General features: G+C 45.0%; 1 protein-coding gene across 1 annotated transcript in view; it reads right to left on the minus strand.

Annotated features, from left to right (window-relative positions):
- Positions 1-25,855, minus strand: part of MYLK2 (myosin light chain kinase 2) — a gene marked incomplete in the record, with an annotated part of 96,273 nt that overhangs the window by 45,112 nt on the left and 25,306 nt on the right. Inside the window, 1 exon segment of the mRNA XM_029611028.1 lies at positions 23,789-23,894. Within this exon segment, the coding sequence (XP_029466888.1) occupies positions 23,789-23,894 (106 nt within the window).

Genomic DNA, 25,855 nt, shown 5'->3' on the forward strand with positions numbered 1-25,855 from the left:
AGGTCCAGAGAAAGAGAGAGCACAGGGCACAGAGGAGAGCAGTGAGTGCATGCAGGTCCAGAGAAAGAGAGAGCACTGGGGACAGAGGAGAGCAGCGAGTGCATGCAGGTCCAGAGTAAGAGAGCGCACAGGGCACAGAGGAGAGCAGTGAGTGCATGCAGGTCCAGAGAAAGAGAGAGCACAGGGCACAGAGGAGAGCAGTGAGTGCATGCAGGTCCAGAGAAAGAGAGAGCACAGGGCACAGAGGAGAGCAGCGAGTGCTTGCAGGTCCAGAGGAAAGGACAACACAGAGTAAAGAGAAAGCAGAGGAGAGGAGAGCGTAGGCAGCAGGGCCAGTGCAAGGATATTAGGCACCCTAGGCGAACCTTCAGCCTTGCACCGGCTCCCGCCCCGATGCCATTCGCTGTGGCAGCGTTCTGGCCCGCCGAGTGGCCCTGAGCAGGATGGGGATTGCTTGCAGCTGATTCTGTGCTTCTCTGGACCCTCGTGGCCCCATATATGGCTGCTCTTCAGTGCCCCCTAAAGGTTGGTGCCCTAGGCTACCACCTAGTTCTCCTAATGGGATGCAGCGGCCCTGGTAGGCAGGCACAGAGGAGAGAAGACATTGGAAGAGGAAAAGAGCAGAGGCAGGACAGAGAGCTCAGGCAGGGAGAGAGGAGATATCTATAGACAGAGAGGAAGAGAACGAGAGTTAGAGACTAGTGACAGGCTGCTCCCAGCACAGATCCTCCTATAGATAGGGAGAGAGCAAGAGTTAGAGACTAGTGACAGGCTGCTCCCAGCACAGATCCTCCTATAGATAGGGAGAGAACAAGAGTTAGAGACTAGTGACAGGCTGCTCCCAGCACAGATCCTCCTATAGATAGGGAGAGAACAAGAGTTAGAGACTAGTGACAGGCTGCTCCCAGCACAGATCCTCCTATAGATAGAGAGGGAGAGAACGAGAGTTAGAGACTAGTGACAGGCTGCTCCCAGCACAGATCCTCCTATAGATAGGGAGAGAACAAGAGTTAGAGACTAGTGACAGGCTGCTCCCAGCACAGATCCTCCTATAGATAGAGAGGGAGAGAATGTGAGTTAGAGACTAGTGACAGGCTGCTCCCAGCACAGATCCTCCTATAGATAGAGAGGGAGAGAACGAGAGTTAGAGACTAGTGACAGCCTGCTCCCAGCCCAGATCCTCCTATAGATAGAGAGGGAGAGAACGAGAGTTAGAGACTAGTGACAGACTACTCCCAGCCCAGATCCTCCTATAGATAGAGAGGGAGAGAACGAGAGTTAGAGACTAGTGACAGGCTGCTCCCAGCCCAGATCCTCCTATAGATAGAGATGGAGAGAACGAGAGTTAGAGACTAGTGACAGGCTGCTCCCAGCACAGATCCTCCTATAGATAGAGAGGGAGAGAATGAGAGTTAGAGACTAGTGACAGGCTGCTCCCAGCACAGATCCTCCTATAGATAGAGAGGGAGAGAACGAGAGTTAGAGACTAGTGACAGGCTGCTCCCAGCACAGATCCTCCTATAGATAGAGAGGGAGAGAACGAGAGTTAGAGACTAGTGACAGACTACTCCCAGCCCAGATCCTCCTATAGATAGAGAGGGAGAGAACGAGAGTTAGAGACTAGTGACAGGCTGCTCCCAGCACAGATCCTCCTATAGATAGAGGGAGAGAATGAGAGTTAGAGACTAGTGACAGGCTGCTCCCAGCACAGATCCTCCTATAGATAGAGAGGGAGAGAACGAGAGTTAGAGACTAGTTACAGGCTGCTCCCAGCACAGATCCTCCTATAGATAGAGAGGGAGAGAACGAGAGTTAGAGACTAGTGACAGGCTGCTCCCAGCACAGATCCTCCTATAGATAGAGAGGGAGAGAACGAGAGTTAGAGACTAGTGACAGGCTGCTCCCAGCACAGATCCTCCTATAGATAGAGAGGGAGAGAACGAGAGTTAGAGACTAGTGACAGGCTGCTCCCAGCACAGATCCTCCTATAGATAGAGAGGGAGAGAACGAGAGTTAGAGACTAGTGACAGACTACTCCCAGCCCAGATCCTCCTGGGACACCAGTATTTAACTTCCTCCACTGTGAAAAAGGACTACTGAGTCCCTGCACTTTATTTTGCACTTTTTAACCAGTTTTTGAGCCATGGAATAACTTTTTCTCTTATCCATTAACAACTTAAATTTCATTAAGAGTCTTTGGTGCAAAAGCTTTGGGCCGGATTTTAATACCCATGCGCGGGGCATAGATTTGTGCTCAGAACCCGGCGCGCACAAATCTACGTCCGATTTTATAACATGCGTGCACAGCCGCGCGCATGTTACAAAACCCAGGGTCGGGGTGTGCAAGGGGGTTCACACTTGTGCGCGCCGAGCCCTAGGAGAGCACCGATGGCTTTCCTTGTTCCCTTCCATCCCCCCCACCTTCCCCTCCCTTCCCCTTCCCCCAGCCCTACCTAACCCCCCCCCCTAACCTTTGTTCCATAAGTTGCGCCTGCCTCTGGGCAGGCGTAGGTTGCGTGCGCTGGGCAAGTGCTGGCGTGCGATCCCCCGGGCCCGGCCGCTTTGCCGGAGGACTCTGTCCCGCCCCCGCCCCTTTCACAAAGCCCCGGGAGAGACGCGCATCCCGGGGCTTGCGCACATCACCAGGCCTATGCAAAATCTGCCCCTTTATGAATATCTTTTTGGGTCACCCTTACCTGAACCCTGTGCTGAAACTCAAGCAGGTTAGTGAAATCAACTTTGCTCAGCAGAGATGGAGTTCTCTGAAGAGAGCAGGAAGAATTAGCAATGATTTATTTACTTTTCTATAGCGATGCTCCTGCACAGGGTACATATCGCACCCGTTTACATGGAACTGAAAACTGTCGCCAGAAGGCGTATACAATGAAACATAGGAACCAAGAACGTGCGGGGAAAATAAAACAGATATGTGAAAAACTTTAGCAACATAAGAGAATACACTATCATATAATGTGGTAGATATAACATAATATTAAAATGAGTAACTTTAATAATAATAAGAATGGGAAACGAGCCTGTAGGGGGGAAAAGGGAGAGAGTTAGGGGAGAAAAGCACAATGAGCAATGGGACGTTTAGCATCGGAAGGATTCAAGGGGGAGAGAGAACATGGGCGAGGGGATTATCTCTCCGAAAAGGCCTGACTGAAGAGCCAGGTTTTCAGTTTCTTTTTGAAGACCAAAGGGCAGAGTTCTTGGCGGGAGCGAGTTCCAGAGTGGAGGCCCAGCTGTGGAGAGGGCGCGCTTCCTTAAAGAGGCTTTAGCAGGAGGGGTATATAGCATGTCTTTGTATGCTCTTCTAGTGGGTCTGTTTGAGGTGTGTGGCCTTATTTGGAAGGTTAGATTGAGGGGGGAGATATTATGTAAAGCCTTGTGGATCATCATGAGGGCTTTAAAGAGGATCCTGGATTTGATAGGTAACCAGTGCAAGTTTTGAAGGATGGGAGTGATGTGTTCTCTTCTGTTGGCATTAGTGAGGATCCTGGCTGTGGTGTTCATGACCATCTGAACAGGTTTGATTGAGTTGGCGGGTAGTCCCAGCAGGAGGGAGTTGCAGTAATCCACTTTGGACAAGACAATGGATTGTAACACCAAACGGAAGTCACGGAGGAGTAGTAGTGGTTTTAGTTTTTTTAGTACCTGCAATTTGAAGAAACATTCTTTCGTTGTGTTGTTTATGAATTTTTTTAGGTTAAGTTGATTGTCGAGCAGAACCCCCAGGTCTCTCACATGTGATGAATGGTTAATTGTAGTTTTGGCTAGTTGCGAAAGGCTTGAGGAGTTCAGAATAGTGTTGTTGTGTTGTTGTTGTCCAATGATATGTGAGCAATGTCATCCAGTGGCATCGAATGGACCCAGCTCTCTAGCTGAGCGTGGGTGGGAGCTCTCGCACAGCTGCTGCCTCATGAGCTCCTTCCTCAAAGATAGAGCTTAGCAGTTGTTAGGGAGTTAACTCTCTAAGGGGCCGCTCAGCCGAGTGCGCTGTGTAACCCGCAGTCGGACGCAGGATAAATAGGCGCTAATCCACCCCCCTAATGCAATAGGGGGATTAGGGCCTATTGAAGGCGCGTCCGACGCGGAGTGAATGAGTAATAGGCTCATTCCTATGCATTTACACGTGATGAGCGCTATTATCTCATTCACTCTGCATGCAAAAAGATAAATGTGCGTCTGGAGCAGGCGTTAATAGCTGAGCGCAAGTAAAAGAATTACAGAAAAGCAAAAAAACTGCTTTTCTGTAATTCTTTTTTAAAGTAAAAATAATAAAATATAATTATTCGGCAGACTTCTGAGTTTATCGGCGTCGGTCTTCATAACCGGCAGCCGCGGCAGATCGCGTTAGCAAGGAGGCGCTAAGGTCACGCAAGCGACCCTAGCGCCTCCTTCGTAGCACGACCCCCTAATTTACATATTGTATGGCACCCCCCCTGCGGGCGCTGAAAAGTCATCGCCCGTTTTCCGCAAACATTACTGCATCGGCCCCTAAGGAGGCAGATGGGTATCAAGCATGGCCAATTCATTCTGCTGTCTACGGAGAACCTCATTATAGTAAGTAAACTTGCTGTCTCCATTAACAAAGAGCTCAATTAGCCATGATACATAGGAAGTCCCAAACGGAGGGTGCAGTACAGCACTTACTAAGAAAAACCAACCACCAGGACCCACCCTGGAGAGGAGATACTGGGTGAATAGGCTCTGCAAAACCGCTCGCTCAAAGCTACTGGTGCTGAGGAAGTGACGTCACTTCCCATGCTGGACGCTTGAGAACGGGGCTCCTCACCCGACGGTGTTTTTTGGCGTAGCTTTTGCGTTCCTCGCGGCGCTTTTTCCAACCACTGTGCACATTCGGAAGCGGAATACGGGGGCTCCATGGCGGTGAAAAAATCTTCCCCGGATCTACAACAATTTTCTTATAATAAGCTCGGGGAAGCGGCGGGGGCTGAGGCGCACAAAATGGCGGCGGACACGGGGCAGAGGCAGACGGAGGAGCTAGCGTGCACTCTGCCCGATCTAAATGAGGACTCTTCGCTTCGAGCGGAAATGCGCTCGTGGTTCACGGAGCTCCGTACCGACATAAAATCTTTTCAAGCTGAACTCGCACTTACCCTGCAGGAGATGAGGGAGGAGCATGCTACCATGGCACGCCAGCTGGCAGAGGCGGACACGCGTTTGGACGAACACGATGAGCGTTGGGCTGCACAGCAAAAAGATTTATCCACCTTGCAGGCCCGACAGACAGAGCTCGCTGACAAAGCTCGAAGACATTGAAAATAGAAATAGACGCTGTAATTTGCGCTTTAAAGGGGTGCCAGAGGGTGAGGCTTACCAGGACTGTACTTCAGTCATCCAGCGGATCAGCGCTATGATCCTGGGGGAGCAGGCGCCTGAAGGTGGAGAGCCCGCTTACAGCACTCAGATTGAGAGAGCCCACAGGTCGTTGGGGCCTAGAGTTGGCAATACCCCCAGAGACATCATTGTCTGCTTCCACTCATTCCTGTATAAGGATAAACTTGCTGCTGCAGCGCGCCGACAACGCATCTGGCGGTGGGAAGACCACGATATCGCAGTGTATGCAGACCTGGCTGCCACCACCCTGCGGAAGCGCTTTGCGTTTAAGCCCATTACCACGGCCCTCACCGCGGCGAAAGTCCGGTACAGATGGCTCTTCCCATTTGGTATTTGGTTCCAGGTGGAGGGGAAGTCTTACAAGGCTCACACTTTTGAGGATGGCGTACAGGCGGCGAAGGAGGCGGGCTTGACTGTGGAGATACCTACTTCGGATCCCAAGGTTCCTAAGAGTCGACGCGCGGAACCACCTAGATGGCAGCGGGTTCCCAAGGGGGGTAAACGCCTAAGAAGAAACCCCAGTGATGTTCGGGTGGAAGACGTACCACCATGACTTATGTGACTCTATCTCTAACCTTTTCTTTTTCAGGCTGCCTTGCCATGGTCATGGCTCCTAGTGGACATTTCTGCGTTTTTACTTTGTTGGTTGCAGTTTTACACGCAGTGGTTCTTACCAGTTGTTTGGGTTTCATATTTTTGTATCTTTATATCTGATCATGCTACTTAGCCGCGAAAGCAATCGTATTTTTTGCTATTTAAGGGGAGGGGGGCGTCACTCTCGCTTCAGGATGGGTACTTCCTCCAGTAGATGCTGGGAACGATTGTATCCTTCCCAGGTGATTCAAAGGGGGCGGGGGAGGGAGGGGGGGTTTCAATTTCTTCATAGGTATTGCGAGGGTTTCGACCTGGGGCTTAGTTGGTATGCCATTTTCTATGTCTGCCTTGGATTCTTTTGCTCAGGGGGGGGATGTCCCTGTCTGCTTATAAGGGCGAGTCCACAACTCCTAATAGGATTAGACATCTCCGGGTTCCCATGGTGCTTCCAGCGAGGTATGGTGGACCCCTATCTTTATCATGGCTACTCTTAAATTTGTTTCTCTGAATGTCAAAGGCCTAAATTCTGGGCGGAAGCGTAAGCTTCTTTTTCAGGAAATGGGTCGTCTACAGGCTGATGTGATTTATCTCCAGGAGATGCAACTCAGAAAGCGGTATGAGGCCTTATTAAAAAATGCCCAATATCCGAACCAATACTGGGCTGCAGCCACTAAAGACAATAAATATGCCGGGGTGGGGATCCTTCTCAAAAAGGATTTACAATATGAGCTACTGACTACTCATGCCGACGCTCAGGGGCGCTATCTAATTTTGAATATTAGAGTGGGGTCTGAGATGTACTCCCTTGTTTCAATATATGGCCCAACTTCTCATAAGGAAGTTTTCTACTCTCACTTGTATGATATCCTAGCCACTAAAGCAGAAGGGAGTGTAATCCTCGGTGGTGATTTTAATACGACCCTGAACCCGGTATTGGACAATTCCACGGGGCGTAGTGCTGACTCCATTTCAGTTCGGAAAGCCCTGAAACGCCTCCAATCCCTGGTTTCTGGGATCGATATTTGGCGTTCTAGGTATCCCAAGTCGCGTTGCTATTCATTCTACTCGCACCCTCATAATAGTTACTCACACTTAGATATGTTTTTGGTGGATAGGCTGCGAGTAAATATGGTAAAGGCTGTGGATATTGAGCCGATCGTTTGGTCGGATCATTCTCCCATTTGGTTCACCCTACAAATCACAAATTATGATAAAGGGCAACGCTTCTGGCGTTTGAATGATTCCTTATTGGAAGTCAGTGAGTTCCAACGTCAGATTGCTAGGGATATTCAGGACTATATGCAAACTAATGATACTGAGGGGATGGATCCAGGGATTCTCTGGGAGTGTCTGAAATGTGTTCTGCGGGGCTCGTTTATTTCCCGAGCCACTTTTGTTAAAAAACAAACTGAGGGGGAGCGGCAGGGGTTGTTATTGCATCTTACGGGCTTAGAGCACTCTCACATGGGCGACCCCACTGATCTTCAGATTTCGCAGGCAATCCAAGAGACCAAAGATAAGATAGCGCAATTGGATTCAGCCAGGATTGCTCACCAGTTAACCTTGGCGAGACAGCGGTTTCTTCGAGGGGGGGAACAAAGCGGGAAAGTATTTAGCCCAAACGCTGAAACATAAACAAGCCCAAGCTACTATTCAAAAAATTAAGGGAGCAGATGGAGTATTGGTGACCGATAATTCCACGATTAGACAGCGATTCCTTCAATTCTATGCTCAATTGTACAGCATGGACTCCCAGGTTTCGGTTGAGACTATCTCTCAGTATTTAGCAGATATCCCATTACCAGAGCTCACAGCTGTCCAACGGCAATTTCTGGATAAGGAAATTACTTTGTTGGAAGTCACGGAAGCTATCAACACTCTAAAAGCGGATAAGTCCCCTGGGCTAGACGGCTTTATGCCTAGATTTTACAAGAAGTTTGCCACGATATTGGCACCCATTCTTCTTGTTTTTTTCAACTCTCTGAGAGGGGGTTCCGCTTTATCTCCCCAGACCAATACGGCTGGGATCACCATATTATTGAAGCCTGGGAGAGATCCCTCCCTTTGTGGCTCGTACCGGCCTATTTCTCTACTTAATATCGATGTAAAGCTCTTGGCAAAAATTTTGGCCACACGATTAAATTGCTTCATCTCGCAGCTTGTTCATACGGACCAATCGGGGTTTATCCCGGGACGGACAACTGCGGATAATGTGCATAAGATTTTTGACAGCATTTGGTTTGCAAAGCGATATAGGGTCCCCACCATAGCTCTCTCCCTAGATGCCGAAAAGGCGTTTGATATGGTTCATTGGCCATATCTGTTTTGCACTTTAGAGGGCATGGGCTTTGGTGCCTCTTTCCTACACTGGTTAAGGCAATTATATAATGGCCCCCAGGCTTGTTTAAAGATCAATGGTGGTTACTCTCCCAATTTCATAGTTGGCAGAGGAACCAGGCAGGGATGCCCGCTCTCTCCATTGCTTTTTGCATTGTTCTTAGAACCCTTTGCCATTAAAATTAGAGGGCAGGAGAATATACAAGGGCTCACGATGGGCAGGATCTCATCTAAGCTATCCCTCTATGCTGACGATATCTTCCTTACCCTCACCAAGCCCGAACTCTCACTCACTCAGTTGATGTCAGAGATGGAGGCCTTTAGCAGGGTTTCGGGTTTCCGGGTTAACTGGGAGAAATCGGAGATATTGAACATCAATCTCACCCCCCAGAGTGTAGTACATTTGAAGGGCTTGTTTCCCTTTCGTTGGGCCTCTTCCCATATCAAGTATTTGGGTGTGCAATTGAGTGCGTCTCATGATCTTTTCACTCTTAATTATGGGTCTTTATGGAAAAATTGGTTGGGGAAATGGAAGAGTGGAGCAGGTACCACATCTCCTGGATGGGGAGGATGGCGGTGTTCAAGATGTCCTTGTTACCAAAATTGTTGTATCTCTTTCAAACTCTTCCCATCCCTGTGCCTACCCCCCAACTTAAACTCTGGCAACGGAAATGTATGAATTTCATATGGGCTGGGCGGAGGCCGAGGGTGTCCCGGAGTGTCCTGTTTCGGCCTAAGGCGCAGGGGGGGCTCGGTGTTCCGGAACTTGCCCGATATTATTGGGCAGCTCATTTCAAAAAAGTGGTTGATTGGCATAAGGGTAGGAACCCCAAACAATGGATACAAATTAATCAGGAGCTACTTGGGGGTACTCCTTTGCGGTCTCTTATCTGGCAACCCAAGAGGACATGGATAGTGGACCCAGGGACCGCTTTATCTCCTTCTATTTTGGACACTCTGGCGTTATGGCACCAGCATAGCGACCGACTTGTTGAGCGGAGAGAGTATCATGCTAGCTCCAGTCTATATGACCATAAGGACTTTCGTCCTGGACAGGATAATCCGGCCCTCCTTCTTTGGAAGAGGAAGGGAATTGTGGAATGGGGTCATTTATGGGGCTCGACTGGGATTAAATCCTTTCCCGATTTACAACACCAATATAATCTGCCCGCTTCAGACTACTTTCCCTATATGCAACTCGCTCACTTTGCGAGAACTGCTCAGTTAGGGACCCATTTGGCACTTGGTCCCTCTTCTTTTGAAAAATTATGTAAGAAAGCTGACACTTCTAGTCAGCTGTTATCGGGAATTTATCAACTACCGTACTGGCGAGGGAGGTTAGGACTAAAGTGAGTTTTCAACTGGCATGGGAAAGGGACTTGGGTATGGATATCTCTATTCCACAGTGGAAAACGATATTCCAAGGCCGCGGGAAAGGTTTTATAGCTACTTCCCTGATCGAAAATGCTTATAAGATTATGTATAGATGGTACATGTATCCTCAACGGTTGCACAAATTTATGCCTCGGGTTCCTGAATACTGTTGGCGGCGATGTGGGTCTGTGGGCTCTTTTATGCATATGTGGTGGGATTGTCCCATTTTACAGACCTTATGGGTGGCTATTCGTCATTGGTTGGGGGAGATGTTGCCGGGCTTCCCAGATTTCGGTCCCGCTCAGGCTTTACTTGGGCTTAGGATTCTGGGTATGCCTGATGACCACAATCGGCTGGCCCACTATGTCATACTGGCCACACGCATGGCGATAGCCAGGGCGTGGAAGGATCCCCGGACCCCAACAAAAGCAGAGATACAACAGCAAGTAGAAAAAATATATTTATTGACTAAAATTACGGCTCTTCGACATAACACCAAGCCTAAATTTGACAAAACCTGGCAGTCATATACCAGATGGAAAGCCACTCAATCTACGGCTTCTCTCTGATATGCTCGGAGGTTGTCAATGTAGAGTTGTCTCTTAATTGGGTGGTTGCTTGTGCTTCTCTTCTAATATATCAACTTCTTCCCTTGAAGTACCTATGGAGACGGGGGGAGGGGGGGGGATTGGGGAAGGAAAATACAGTGGGACTTGTATAGTACATATAGCTCCATTATGACACTAATTTTACAGGTGCAATCCGATATCTTTTGTTCTGTTTTGCCTTCTGATATTGTTCTGGACTGTATCCTTGATATTCTGTATTTTGGTTTGTCTATTTGCCACTGTTAATAAATCTTTAAATTACAAAAAAAAAGCTACTGGTGCTTCTGGAGAGATTGTCTAGACCAGTGCTTCTCAACCTTTTTCCCATCGTGACACACCTGACAGGCCACGCTCACATGTGGGACACATTGCTCATTATAATTCACAGCAGAAGTAAAAAGTAAAGGTCCAGTAATTATTTTTATTGTTTAAAATGACACAAGGAAAAGATACATATTCTGTCTCAACAGAAATTGCATAAATAGTAAACAGCCCACACCAAAACAGCACCAATTTCCAGCACTTAAACAGTAACCACCTTACCTAAGAAAAGGCAACACTGAAAATATTACACCAGGCCTTAAAACACCAATACATCTCCTATTAGGAAAACAGACCAAGTCAGGCTGCTACAGAGTCCTACACAGAAACTACACGCCAGCAGAAAACCTCACCTGAATCACTTGCTGTCCCTCACCTAACATAGAATAAAGAGACCAAAACGCATAACAAGAAGCATGCAGACAAAAACTGAATTGGAAACTGCAACAAGCCAGAGTCTCTGTATGCAGTGTAACAAAGGAAAAAAGAAACATCACCCATCCTTATAAAACAAATCAAGAAATATAAAATCATCAGCAGTAAAACTGTACTAACAAAAAGAACAGGTTATTTCAAAACAGCTGATGAGTGGAATATCCAATAATTAAAAACTCATATAAAACATTTCCAGATACCAATACAATATTTTAAAGTAGCAGACACAAAGACCCAGTAATGAAAAATAATAAGGATACAAAAAAATATTTTGCTCTGGCATACCTGGGAACGTTTGATATCCAGGTGTCCTGAGATTGTTTTGAATTAGCAGGAGGAGGGGTGGTTTGCTTGCAATTTTCTCCGCTCCCCCTCTCACACATGCTCTCAGTCACTCACATATACACATGCTTTCTCTCTCTCACTTATATAGGCTCTTAATTACACATTTACACACATGCTGTCTGTCTTTTCAGGCTTACACATACAGGCTTTCAATCACACACATACATGCTGCCTTTTTCTCTCACACACAGACTCTCATTCACATGCTTACAAACATGCTCTCTCTTATTTACACACAGGCTCTCAATCACATACTCACATGCTCCCTCACCTAAACCAGCTCTCATTCACACACACACTCTCTCTTTCACATGTACAGGTTCTCAATCATTCACATACATGCTCTCTCACTCTCACACACACACAGGATCTCAACACACATGCTTGCTCATTCACTCACTCTTCCCCCCTCCCCCAAACTAGCGGCTAGCTCCACTTCTAACCCCAAAGGCAGCAGCAACCTCCTTCATTTTCAGCCCTCGCGGAGAAAGGAATCCAATCAGCCATGGGGGTTGACGACATTCTTTGTTCTTCTCCAAGCCATGCTGCTCATTCCTCAGGCTGCACCTCTCTTCTCTTCTTCAGGCCATCGCTGCCTGCACTAGCATGGTCTCTTCTTCCCAGGCATGCACCCGCTGCTCACCACTTCCTCTTCCGGGCCGCGGGAAGAAGAGAGAATGCCGGTGCCACTGACTCCAGCTGTCTGGCCGTGTTCTGCCTGGGCTATCAGCAATTTAAGCCCGGGTGGAGAACCTATTTCATTTGGGTAGGGGGAGCAGCTGGGTCAGCAGGGGACCGGGAAGTGTAGCGACACACCTGTGTGTTCTTGGACACACACTGGTGTGTCGCAACACACCGGTTGAGAACCACTGGTCTAGTCAGTAATGGAATGTGAAAGTGTGAACTGATAACAGAGTTGCAGTTTTGCAGATGTCTTCAATGGACACAGCTCTTAGTGGAGCCACTGAGGTAGCCATGGGTCTTTACTTGATGAGCCTTGACAGAGTCTAGAATCTAGAAGCCAGCCAGAACATAGTAATGTGCGATACAGTCCGCTAGCCAATTGGACATCATGTGCTTGGCAACAACCACATCCAGTTAGGATCGTTAGAGACTTAAAGTTGAGAAGCTTGATGATGTAGTTGAGTTCTCTTTAGACAGTAGGCCAAGGCTCTTTTATAGTTCAGTGAATGGAGGACCTTCGCCTCTTTATGTGCATGAGGTCTTGGAAAGAACATGAGCAAAACAATCATTTAATTTAAATGAAATGCCAAAACCAATTTTGGCAGAAAGTTGGAGTGAGTGCACAGAACCACTCTGTTCTGGAAAAATTGTAGGTATGGAGAGTAATGAACCAAGACTTGTAGCTCACTGATTCTTCTAGCCAAAGTGATGACAACTAGAAACGCCATTTTCCAGGTAAGAAACTTTCAGGAAGCTGATGCCGATGGTTCATAGAGAGGCATCTTCAATTGTGCCAAGATGACATTGAGATCCCAAGTCACCAGTGGCTAGGCAACCAGAGGTCTTATATGCTACAAATCTTTCATGAACTTCGAAACCAGAAGATGATAGAAATTGGCTTTCCATCCACTTGACGGTAATAAGTGGTAATGGCAATGAGATATAATTTGATCACTGACGTACTTAGGCCTGAAGAGGAGAAGGAGAACAAGTACTGTAGATCTTTCAGAAAAAAGGCAAAAGGTTCAAGGAGCCTGGCTGAGACCAAGATGAAAAATGTTTCCATTTAAAACTGCACACTCAACTAGTAGACTAATATGATCAATATTACACAATATTCACATGTAAATCACAATATGCTCAAACATAAGAAGGTGCCATACTGGGTCAGAGCAAGGGTCCATCAAGCCCAGCATCCTGTGGCCAACAGAGGCCAATCCAGGTCATAAGTACCTGGCAATTACCCAAACACTAAGAAGATCCCATGCTACTGATGCAATTAATAGCAGTGGCTATTCCCTAAGTAAACTTGATTAATAGCCATTAATGGACTTCTCCTCCAAGAACTTATCCAAACCTTTTTTTAAACCCAGCTACACTAACTGCACTCCCAATGTGTTTTAATTTTCTTAGAAGCCTTTTATAATGGACTTTGTTGAGCACCTTCTGAAAATCCAAATACATCTACATCTACTTTTAAAATTGCCAATTTGTTTTTAAATATTATTAGGCAATTATTAAAACAAATGAAATTGAGCCTTAACTGTGAAAAAACAGAAACATGTTAGAACACAAAATCTCAACAGTTTTTAACATGGAGAAGGTATCCATTTCCTTAGGAGGCAAGATTAGAGATTTAGGCGTATGGCTTGATCCCGAATTCACCTTAAAAAAAAATCACATTTCAATCAAGATACAGGAAGGCTATTACAAATTATTAATTCTCAGGCGTTTAAAACCTTTATTGAATCACGAGGAATTTAGAACTGTACTCCAAGCATTAATATTTACCAACATAGATTACTGTAATTCTCTACTGCTTGGTCTTCCAAAATCAACAATTAGACCATTGCAGGTTTTACAGAATTCCGCAGCCAGGCTCATTTCCAGTTCAAACAAAAGAGACCATATCACTCCTGTGCTTGCTACTTTACACTGGCTACCAGTCGAATTTAGAATAAAATATAAGGTTCTATGTCTGATACACAAAGCAATCTATGCAGAGCAGGTAGATTGGATGAATGCAGTCATACGCATTCATTCTCCGCAATGAAATCTGCGGTCAGCTGGCAAAGGGCTCCTTACAATTCCATCTATTGCCACGGCTAGACTCACTTCCATCAGAGAAAGGGCTGTATCACTGGCTGGTCCAGGCCTTTGGAATTCATTACCTACCGAATTAAGGCTCCAAAGTAATTTAAAAATTTTTAAGAAAGCACTGAAAACCTGGTTGTATGCTCAAGCATTTCAAATTGAAGCCAGTTAGGAACCTTTATATTTTATTTATTTATTTAACAGTTTTTCTATAACGACATTAAAATACACATCATGTCGGTTTACATTATAAGAGCAGGTAGAAAATACATAGAACGGGGAAGTGGGGGTGGATAACCAGCAAAAACAAGAGTTAGAGAGGGCTCTAATGGGGAGCCCGAGGCAATAGTTAAAAATGGGGGCGTGGTAGGAGGAGCTATTTACACAGAACTGGGGTGAGGGGGGAATAAAAATTGGGGCGGCTATTTACAGGGGGGAAAGGAAGGGGGCAATTGTTTAAAGGGGGAGCATTTTATTTTTAAAATATTATTTTAATATTTTAATTTCAATATTGTCTTAATTTAATTACTTTAATTCATTAGATAATTTTATTTCTTTATATGATTGTAACTCTTACTCCATATGATTGGTTAAATTATTATGTTTTTGTATGAAACTTTTTGTATCTTAAATTTTGTTTTTATGAATTATGTATTTTTATTTATTTTAAGGAGTTATTGTAAACCGGTGTGAAGGTATATACCAACATCGGTATAGAAAAATAAATAAATAAATAATAAATAAAATAAATACCGGTTCACCTATATCCACCGTTTATTAACCCCTTCAAAAAAAATGTAGCAGATTTGTGAGGCAAGACTTACTTCCCTTGGGTAAACTCATGTTGGCTGTGCCTTTTTATATGTTCTTTGATTTTGATCTTTAGAATAGTTTTCCACTATTTTTCCTGGCAACCGAAGTTCAGGCTTACTGGTCTATAGTTTCCCGGATCGCCCCTGGAGCTCTTTTTAAATATCGGGGTTACATTCGCCACTCTCCAGTCTTCAGGTACAATGGATGATTTTAATGATAGGTTACAAATTTTACTAATAGATCTGCAACTTCATTTTTTTAGTTCTTTCAGAACCTGGGGATATATGCCATCTGGCCCAGGTGATTTGCTAGTCTTTAGTTTGTCAATCTGGCCTACTACATAACATAGTAACATCGTGAAGATGGTAGAAAAAGACCAAATGGTCTATCCAGTCTGCTCACCAAGCTTCCCTAAATAGCAAATTGTCACTTCATGCAGGCTACCCCCCATGTTTCTCTTAAGGGTAGTAACTGCCATTCCATGCAGTTATCCCAAGCTTTATGATAAAATTTCAAGCAAGCAACATTTTTTACTGGATGATAGCTTTCCTTGAAAATTCAGACCGTGCTGCTTGACGTGCGTTGCTTAAGGACTTGCCATAGAAGCCATCCTGTGCTTTTTCCTATGCCTGAGTATCAGTACCACCAGACGTCATGGCCCTCTTGGTTGTTGTCTTGAATCCAATTCCCTTTCCCCCCTATCAAGTGGGGAGCAATGTTGCAGTTGCATTAAAAGTATCAAGGCTTATTGGTTAAGGGTAGTAAGTCTCTGTCTTCTGCTAAAGGTAGTAAGTGCCGCACCAGCAAGTTTAAAACCCTGCCACACTTTTCTTCATTTCCTTTAGGACTAGGCTGTAGAAGCACTCCTATGCTTTTTTCCCTTTTATCTGTGTATCAGTATCCCAGATAACATCTTCCAGATTCACTGTGATTTGGTTTCATTTGAATTATCTCCTTAAAAACTGTCTCCGGAACCGGTATCTCCCCAACATCCTCATTAGTAAACTCAGAAGCAAAGAATTAATTTAGTCTTTCTTTGATGGCCTTATCTTCCCTAAGAGCCCCTTTAACCCCTCGATCATTCTAATGGTCCAACCGACTCCCTCACAGGTTTCTTGCTTTGGATATATTTTTTAAAAGTTTTTATTATGAGTTTTTGCCTCTATGGCCACTTCATTCAAATTCTCTCTTTGCCTGTCTTATCAATGTTTTATGTTTAACATGACAATGCTTATGCTTTTTTCCTATTTTCTTCAGATGGATCCTTCCAATTTTTTGAAGGAAGTTTTTTGGTTAAATAGGGTCTTTCACCTTGCCTTTTAATCATTTATTTATTTATTTAGTAACTTTCTGTAGCCGTCATTAAGTAATTTTACCATCATAACGGTTTATATCAAGGCACATACAATCACATTAAATATCTAAAATAAACTAAAATATTTAAAGTGCCAATGCATTAAAATCGGTAACAAAGATTCATATCATAAAAATGTAATTCAATAATTCAAATCTGAGCTTAAAATTACATGTACATTTCCTAAAATCTTTAAATTTGGTTTCATATAGAAAATAATAAAATGAAATGTTGTAAAATAATAAAACATAATTATACTGTAGAAAAATGTCAAGTAAAATTGTACCCATCTTAATATGTCTAAAATGCTAATTTTGCAGATAATCACCAAGGTTCTAATATACACTGCCCTTCACTTGCTCTCTTCGTTCACATTACCAATGCTTGTTTAAAATCCACATTTTAACATTCCTTTTAAACGGTAATCGTTTTGCCTTCCTTCCACCTTTCTTAATGTGTGGAATACATATGGACTGCACCTCTAGGATTGTATTTTAAACAATGTCCATGCCTGTTGAACACTTTTAACCTTTGCAGCTGCACCTTTCAGTTTTTTTCTATTTTCCTCATTTTATCAAGTTTCCCTTTTGAAAGTTTAGTGTTAGAGCGGGCAGATTTACTTATTGTCCCCCTTCCAGTTATTATTAGTTCAAATTGATCATGTTATGATCACTATTGCAAGTGTCCCCACAACTGTTACCTATCACCAAATCCTGCGTTCCACTAAGAATTTGATCTCCTCTGTCGTTGGTTCCTGAACAAATTGTTCCATGAACTTGCATCCAGGAAACTTTACCTCTCTAGCATGTCCTGGTGTTATATTAGAGTAATTGAAATCTCCCATTATTACTGCACTGCCAAATTGGTTTGCTTCCCTGATTTCTCTTTTGCATTTCATCATCTGTCAGACCATTTTGGCCAGGTGGACGGTAGTATTACTCCTATCACTATACTCTTACCCAACACACATGGATTTCTACCCATATAGATTCTACTGAGCATTTAGTCTCCTGTCTGATCTTTATCCTGTTGGACTCTATACCTTCCTGGACATAAAGTGCCACACTCCCACCAAGTTGATCCTCCTTATCATTGCAATATAATTTGTACCCTGACATAACACTGTCCCATTAGTTTCCTCTTTTCACCAGCTCTCTGAGTTGCCAGTTATGTCTATCTTATCATTCACTGCTATACACTCTTAATTTTCTCATCTTACTTCTTAAACTTCTGATGAAACTATCGCGCACACAACATACCTACCATCAAGTTGAGGGAGGATAGGTTCAGATGACAAAGATGATCTTACTCTTGGGTTAGTAGAGCCAGATCAGATCCTAGGTAGATAGGCGAGCAGACTGACAACCTGATAAGGTAAGTGAAATACACATTGAGCCAAGCTAGATCTATGAGGACAAGATGATCCTGATCTTTGAGTTCTTTTTCCCAATCCTCAATTGAAGTGAAGGAAAGGCATACAGGAGATCTGCATCTCACTTCAGTAGAAAAGCATCCAGATTGGATCTGAACTTGCTTTGAAGAAGGTATACAATTTTTTCAACTTTCCTGTTGTCCTCTGATGTGAGCAAATCGATTGATGGATGACTCCAGAAGTCGAATAGTTCAAGGACCACTTATGGGAGTGAAAAACACTACTGTTGCAATCTGCCAGTGTGCTGGAGATCCTGGAAAGCTAAGTTATTTAGAGAAAAGTTTTGTGCCTGTGAGCTCAATCCCAAATTCTCAGAGATTCCTGACAGAAGGTCGAAGACCCTGTGCCTCCTTGTTTGTCAGTTGGGATCAGAATTCTCTTTCCCTGAAGGAGATGTGAGAATATTCTTGATGCATGTCAAATGGCTTGTAGCACAAGAGGTTGATTTGAAACAGATGTTCCATCGTTAACCTGATCTCTTGAGTTTGGAAAGAACCCATGTGTGTGCGTCACACCCCTTGGTGGATGCATTCATTGTTAGCATTACCTGATGAGGCAGAATTTGAATAGGATTACCTATCTCCAGGACCTTTGGATCTAGCCACCAAAGGAGAGATATTTTCATCTCCGTGGTAACCTTCACAGGGTGTGATAAGGGCTGAAACAGTTTATCCCACTGGAGAACTCTCATGTAATGGCAGATTATGGGAACCACAAACACCAGTTGCCAAATGCCAAATGCCCAAGGACAACTAGGATTGCTTGGACTAGGACTTGATCCTGTTGTAGTAAATTCTGGAGCAATGTTGAAAGATAAAATGCCTAAGCTGATAGGAGGAATGTTTTCTCCTCAAATGAGCTTGAATCTCTGGGTAGGAACTAAGTTTGACTTGGTAAAGTTGATAATGAATTCTAGCAACTGAAGGAGATTAATTGTCTTATGCAGAGAGTCCAACACTTCTGCTTGGGAAGATCCAGTCATTACTCAGTTGTCCAGATAAGGAAAGACCCAAATTCTCTGATACAAAGGTGTGCTACATATTTCATGAAGAACCTTGGGGCTGTCAAGAGCCTAAAGGAAGAACCTTGCATTGGTAGTGATAGTAATCCACCTTGAATTTGAGATATTTCCAGTGAGATTGATGGATGGATATATGTGCATACTCATCTTTCAAATCCAAGGTGCACATCCACTCTCCCATTTGAATGTAGGTCAGGATGATGTGAAGGGAGTTCATTTTGAACTTCTCCCATAATAGGCTTTTGTTCAGTCTTCTTAAATCCAAGATGGGTCTCAATGTTGCTGACTTCTTGGGGATAAGAAAATAGTGTGAGTAGAACCCCTTGCCATGGTCTGTGGGAGGGACAGGTTCTATCACCCGCTGACTGAGAAGCCGCTCCACCTCAAGATGGAGCTGGGCCAAGTGACATGGATCTGTATTGAAGGCTTTATTTATTTCAATTTTATATACCACCTGTAATTAGTTATCCAAGCTAAACATTGATGGACAGGAGAAGTACAAATGATAGCCAGACTCCACAAATTTGAGGAGCCAATGGTCCCTGATAATCTTCCATCACTTTGAGGAACAGGTGAATCATCCCCTCTACTGCAGGGGTCACAGCCTGAGGGTCAAGTCTTATCAAAAACTAGGTCCAAGCTTAGGTTGGCCCTGTTGCCGTATCTTAGACTGACATCACTCACATGGATGTTTGCATGCTGGAAGCTACAGATGCAGTAGCACAGGTGGAGCGTAAAACCACTGAAATTGGCAAAAGAGGCATCTCTGGAAGGAGCGGCACTTACACACAAAGTGGAGGAGGAGCCTAATGGATAGAGCAGTGGGCTGAGAAGCAGGGAAGCCAGGGTTCAAATCCCACTGCTGCTCCTTGTGACCTTGGGCACGTCACATCACCCTCCATTGCCAGAGGTACAAATTTACTAAGCCACTAGAAGGCAATGAAACGAGTTAAACAGCATGTAACGCATGTTAAATGCTGGTCATCATGCAATATCACCATATTGTAGCACTACTGTGCAATATCACCAAAGACATCCACCCCCTAGGGAAATAAGCTGCTTTGAATGTATAAAATATTATAGGCAGTTCATTGTTAATAAAATAATGCGGCTGACGTAGAAAAAGCTCATCCCCATTATTTTAGTGCATTTAAGCTGTAGTTATTTTTCCAAGGCAGCATCAGGATGCCAACACAGGAACCTGATTCTCCCATGGGAAAATGAAAAGGGGCAAGGGACCCGAAACACCCCCCTCCCCCAAACTTCACCATTCAGTCCCAAGGATTTTTGCAGACCCCTTCCTGCATCCCCCCACTTTCTGAGGTAGCTCTGGCCCCCCAAAAGTAAAACAAACACAAAAAAAAGTTCAAGGGAAAGCACGTGGCAACAGCCTGCCCTGTTCCTCAACCCCTCCATTTTCCCATAAAAGTGCCCCCTTTCCAAGCCCTCCAGCACGAGCCCCCATCTCTTCCCTGCCAGATCCAAATATTATAATATCCCTAGGGTCTAGTGGCTCCCCCTCCAACCCCCGCACACAGCCAACCAAAAATCATGGACCCTGGTGGTCTGGAGGGGGCAGCTGGACCCCTGACGCTCACTCCATGAACCCTTCTAGTACCTCCAAAATATCTCATTAGTGGTCGCTGGGGGCCCACAGGACCTCCTAGTTTCAGGCCCATCAATGCCATTTTTCAAAGTGGTGTCAACCTGACTTTGCCCCTATTACAAGATGGGGCAAAGTCTGGGGACCAGACCTAGGTGACGTGGGAGGGCCCTTTAAGTGAGGTGGGCTGCTATTGTGCGATTAGGCCCCATACAGCAGCGAGATTGTTTTGTTGTGCCTTTGGGCACTGATAAAAAGTCATGCCGTGGTTCTGCTGCGATAGTTTGTTGAGTAAGGGTTCAATATCATGAGAATGCCCTTCCAACGATAAACTATCACAGCTTCATAAATCTCCCTATTTAGATTGTTTAAGCCTTTTGGATATAGGGTAATAGCTACAGTACCTGAATGTAAGACGCTTTGAAGTGCTGAAAGGTGGAATGTAAATCAATTAAAGAAAGAAAGTAAGGAAATCTGATCAGCTTTTTTCGATAAGGACTGAAGGGCCATATATTGCTCCTTAATCCATTTGACAGTGTCTCTGATCTTATCCCCAAAGAGATTGTTACCCAAACACTGGAAATCGGCCAACTTGTCATAAATGTCCTCACACAGGCAGCTAGCTCTCAACCAGGCCATTCAACATAATTTAACTGTTACAGAAGATCTTGCCGCAGTGACAAATGTTTCATACACTGAATGGAGGAGATGGCACTCTTTTGCAACCAGAAGGGCCTGCCAATGGTGCTCCTGCTCCCGGTCAAGAAATTCTACCAGAGACTTCAGCTTGTCGATGCAGTCATTAATTATGCGGGCATTGAGCTTCAAGCTCTGAAAGACTTTCTTCCCAAAATTGTCCAACAGCCTAGGATCCTTACCCAAAGTGATATTGGAGACGATTCTAGTCTTTTTAGTTTGTTTTAATGCCAACTCCACTACTACTAACTGCTGCAGTAGTTGAGCTAACTCAAAACTAGAAGCCTGTTGAACTCTGTATTTAAGGTTCAGTTTCCTAGCTCCTGGGGAAGCAAGAGGTGCTACTGGCTATCAGGGAGGTAAAGCAAGTCTGCTCAAATTCAACCACCTGGTCTATGGCCTGTTGTGTCCTTTGACCTGGGGTTAGGGAAGAGATATCCTTCTCTGAAATCACTTTAGGGTCATTCTCCTGCAAAGCTCCTATTAGAGTCCAGGAGGGAATCCCCTCCTGGATTAACTGTCTTGTTGGCCACATAAAGAACCATGGCACAATGGAGCATATCAGATCCAGAGTCTGCAAATGAAGCCCATTATTGAGGAGGTGAGACTATGTTCATGGAGCAGAGGTTGGATGCATAGGTGGAACAGAAGCTGGATGTATTGACAATGTTGAGGCCCAATGTGCTGATGGTGTCAAGGCCCAATGCGTCAATGATGTATGCGTCTGTGCTAACTTCAGCTTCGGTGGCACCAACTGCATTATCGGCTTCAATGCTTCTTCTTCTGTGCCGACAAGACCTGCAAGGAGGGGGAAGTCGTCCATGGGTGCATCGAAGGACTCTCTGGCTTCTGTCCTCGACACTTCCATGTCTTCCTCAACCACTGAACTATGGAGGTTCTTGAACCTAGCACCACAGTTGGGGGAGCTTTGCTCAAGTTGCTTCTGCTCGACTTGGCACGGAGGGAACCCAAGGAGGCTTTGCTTCAAGAGGAGGAATGACTCCAGCTTTTCAACAACCTATGACGTTCTTCCATCTTCCAGCCCCTGTTTTTCTGGGACCTCAGCAACATTCAACCAACTGCATAGTTGAGTTGTGATTAGGTCCCAGACATCTGTAACAGATGTTGTGGCCATCCATGCTGGACATCTTTCAGCCACACACAAGAGTCCTTGTTGCCACTAGACGTGGCCTTCTAGGAGCCAGTCATCTTTTTTTGCATAGCAGTGAAAAGTGCTGTTGAGAAGCTGCCAAGTCACTGAGGTAACTCAAAGCGAGTTAGAACTTTAGATAGAAGTAAGAATACAAATTATGCAGAGAGAGAAGGTACTGTCCATGTGCAAGCCTGGACAAAAAAAGGCTGAAGTGCTCATGAAGGAACACACTCATGGGAATTACAGCACATGCTCAGTAGTAAAACTTTGCTGTGCTAGAGAGACGTGTTCGTTCAACACCGTCGGATGACATCACTCACTTGTCATGGCTAATTCAGCTCTGCTTGTCAATGGAGAAACTTACTGATCTGATCCCAACATATCAGGACAATTTTCAGAGCCATTTCTCCCAGTAAATAGTGATCTACCCCATAAAATGAGATGCATACTTCTAGCCATCGATTAAAGAGCTGCACCCAGGGGGTATTTTGGTTAGGGAAGGAAACACCAAATGTGTGTGCTCTTTTGCCGCCACTCAGCTGCATGCATATATAGCAGGGCCAAACATGTGGCTCCTTGTAGCGCACTGCTTTGTAGCTCATTGTCAAAGGAAAACCACACAAGTAATTTCTCTTTGAAAACTGGTTGCAATATATGCCTGTGTACACAGAAAACAATAATTCCCCCTTAATAATGCTGTTTTGCCAGTTTATGCAGAACTGAAGTTAGTCTTTGGTCTATAGTTTAAGTTCACCTTTGGAGCCATTTTACATTGATAACCTCCAATCCTCGGACATCAAGATTCTTTTCGTGATAGGATTGCATAGAACTCTTGGTGAATGCCATCTGTCCCAGCGATTTCCTATGCTTTAATTTATTAATTTTGTCCCAAAACCTCCTCAACTGTCATCTCAGTGTGACCCAGTTTTTCCAATTTCTCTCTGGTTTGGAAATTCCCCATTGTCCTCTATACTATAGTAAAGACTGATACAAATAATTCATTCAGTTCAGCTATGTTCTCATCGTTTTACATTCTGATCATCCAGAGCTACCCTTCATTCTCTCGTAGACTTTCTGCTCCTAATAAAGGAGCAGAAAGTCTACGAGACTTTCTGCTCCTTTATCCCTGTAGCTGGGGAGCATAAAGTCTACAAGACTTTATGCTCCCCAGCTACAGGCTCACTCCAAGGCCCTCTAGTCATCGCATCCCCTTTACTGCTATTGTAAATATTGTTGTATTGATATGGTTTAGTTCAGAATTCCTCTGCCATTGGCTCCTCTTATTCCCAGTTTGAGTAGCACTGTTTTATTGTAACATTCGTTTATTCTTGGTTATGTTAATGTTATTTCCCTATGTTCCATGTAAACCGATATGATATGATCTGTATCATGAATGTCGGTATATAAAAGCACTAAATAAATAAATAATACATTTTTTATATTATTAGTTCCTTTATCAAAATGCTCTTCAAATGATTTTTTTGACCTGAGGCCTCATTACAGTGCTGTAAGGGCTGGGGAAGGACACAGAAGAGTGATGGGGATATATTTTGTTCTTACCCTCCTAGGGTTTCATCTGTGTTGATGTTGAAGAGACTGTGCACATTTCCTGGCTTCAGCGTAATGATGCGATGGGGGAAGGGGGCTGGAGGAGGCGGGCAGTCATCTACGGGCAAAAGAAACATCATGAACCATCCACTCAGAAAAAGAAACAATCTTTGCACTAAGTCAGTGAGAGCTCAAGTTCTTCTCCTCCCAAGGTCTGCGAGAGCCCCAAGACGCCTGCCATCTCCTCCCTCAGGAGTCTTATCTTCTCTCCTCCCCCCCAGGATCAGTGAGAGCCCAGGACTCCACCCTTCCTCCTCCAGGCTCTGTGAGAGCCCCAGGACTCCTGCCATCTCCTCCCCAGGATTCTTTTCTTCTCTCTCTCCCCCCCCCCAGGATCAGTGAGAGCCCAGGACTCCACCCTTCCTCCTCCCAAGGTCTGCGAGAGCCCCAGGACTCCTGCCATCTCCTCCCTCAGGAGTCTTATCGTCTCTCCTCCCCCCCAGGGTCAGTGAGAGCCCCAGGACTCCACCCTTTCTCCTCCCAAGGTCTGCGAGAGCCCCAGGACTCCTGCCATCTCCTCCCCAGGATTCTTCTCTTCTCTCCTCCCCCCCAGGATCAGTGAGAGCCCCAGGACTCCTGCCATCTCCTCCCCAGGATTCTTATCTTCTCTCTTCCCCCCCCCCCCCCCAGGATCAGTGAGAGCCTCTGGGCTCTTTATTTCAGGGGCATCACAATGGTAAGTCCCGTCCCCCCCCCCACCCAAAAAAAAAGACTTGCCATTCCAACTTCGGGCTGGCACCTCTGAGCCAATCAGGCTGCTGCTGGGGCACAGCTGAGTTGTAACCTTCACTGTTGCATCTTGGGAGCTCTACATTTGCCTAATATTTGAGATTTGGAGCCTGTGGGGTAACAGCAGGAGGAAGTAAGCACCCATACCCCACCAGCCTAGAGATACCAAGCCCTTGGGGCCCAGGGAGAAAGATTTCGATATTTGGGGGAGAGCAAGGAGTCAGACATTTGTTGGGAAAGGGGGTAAAACAGGGCCTAGAGAGGATGGAGAGTAGGGGAAGAAAGGGAAGTGAGGGGTTTGTGGCAGGGTGTAAGGAGGGTGGTGAGCAGGGCAAGAATATTGTCTTTATTTGTATTTTGTGATTGTTTTATTTGTGCATCGCCTCGCGTACCGATAGAGGCAATTCATAAACCCTAATAAAGATAAAGGATAGGGACTCATGGACTAGGGAGAGCAGGGGAAGACTGGCACTCAGGGATTAGGGAGTCGGAGTGGAGCGAGAGCCTGGATTCTAAGATTGGGAGGGAGAGAGGACTCAGAGCAGGGACAATGGGGAGTCAGCAATTGAGTGGGGGGGGGGGGGTGTTAGATGAGCTTGAGGGCAGTGAAAGTTAAGCAATTAGCACAATTAAAACAAATCAGAGAAAATTATTTCACTCAATGCAGAGTTAAGGTCTGCAATTCATTGCCAGAGGATGTGGTTAAGGCAGTTAGTGTAGTTGGGTTTAAAAAAGATTTGGATAAGTTCCTGGAAGAGAATTACATAAATTGCTATTAATCAGTAGGGAACAGCCACTGCTTGTTGCCAGCATTAGTAGCATGGGATCTATTTAATGTTTGGGTACTTGCCAGGTACTTGTGACTTGGATTGGTCATTGTTGGACACAGGATGCTGGGATTGATGGACTCTTAGTCTGACCCAGTAAGGTATATCTTATGTTTATAGGATGGGCTCTACCTTAACCAGGGTGGAACGCAACTGTTGGTGCTAACATTTATAAAGGAGATAAAGCAGAAAGTTACTCAGAAGTGCATTGTTCAGAGGGCAGCATCTTCATGGGAAAGAGGAAAAACAGGGAAGTTAAAATAACCAGAAAGAAAGAATGTGCTTACGGCCGAAGTAAAGAACATGAAGATGTGAATGACTCCAAACTGCTTGTATTATCTGCTAATAAGCAGGTTGTGAATAGAAATGCAGTTAGAAATAGAAACAAGGGGAGAGAGAGAGAGGATGCTTACTTCTTGGTCCTGAGATGCAGGGACTACTTATTTTCCCTTGCAGTCCCGGT

Source organism: Rhinatrema bivittatum, chromosome 8 (genome assembly GCF_901001135.1).
Source record: "Rhinatrema bivittatum chromosome 8, aRhiBiv1.1, whole genome shotgun sequence".
Classification (NCBI taxonomy): Eukaryota; Metazoa; Chordata; class Amphibia; order Gymnophiona; family Rhinatrematidae; genus Rhinatrema; species Rhinatrema bivittatum.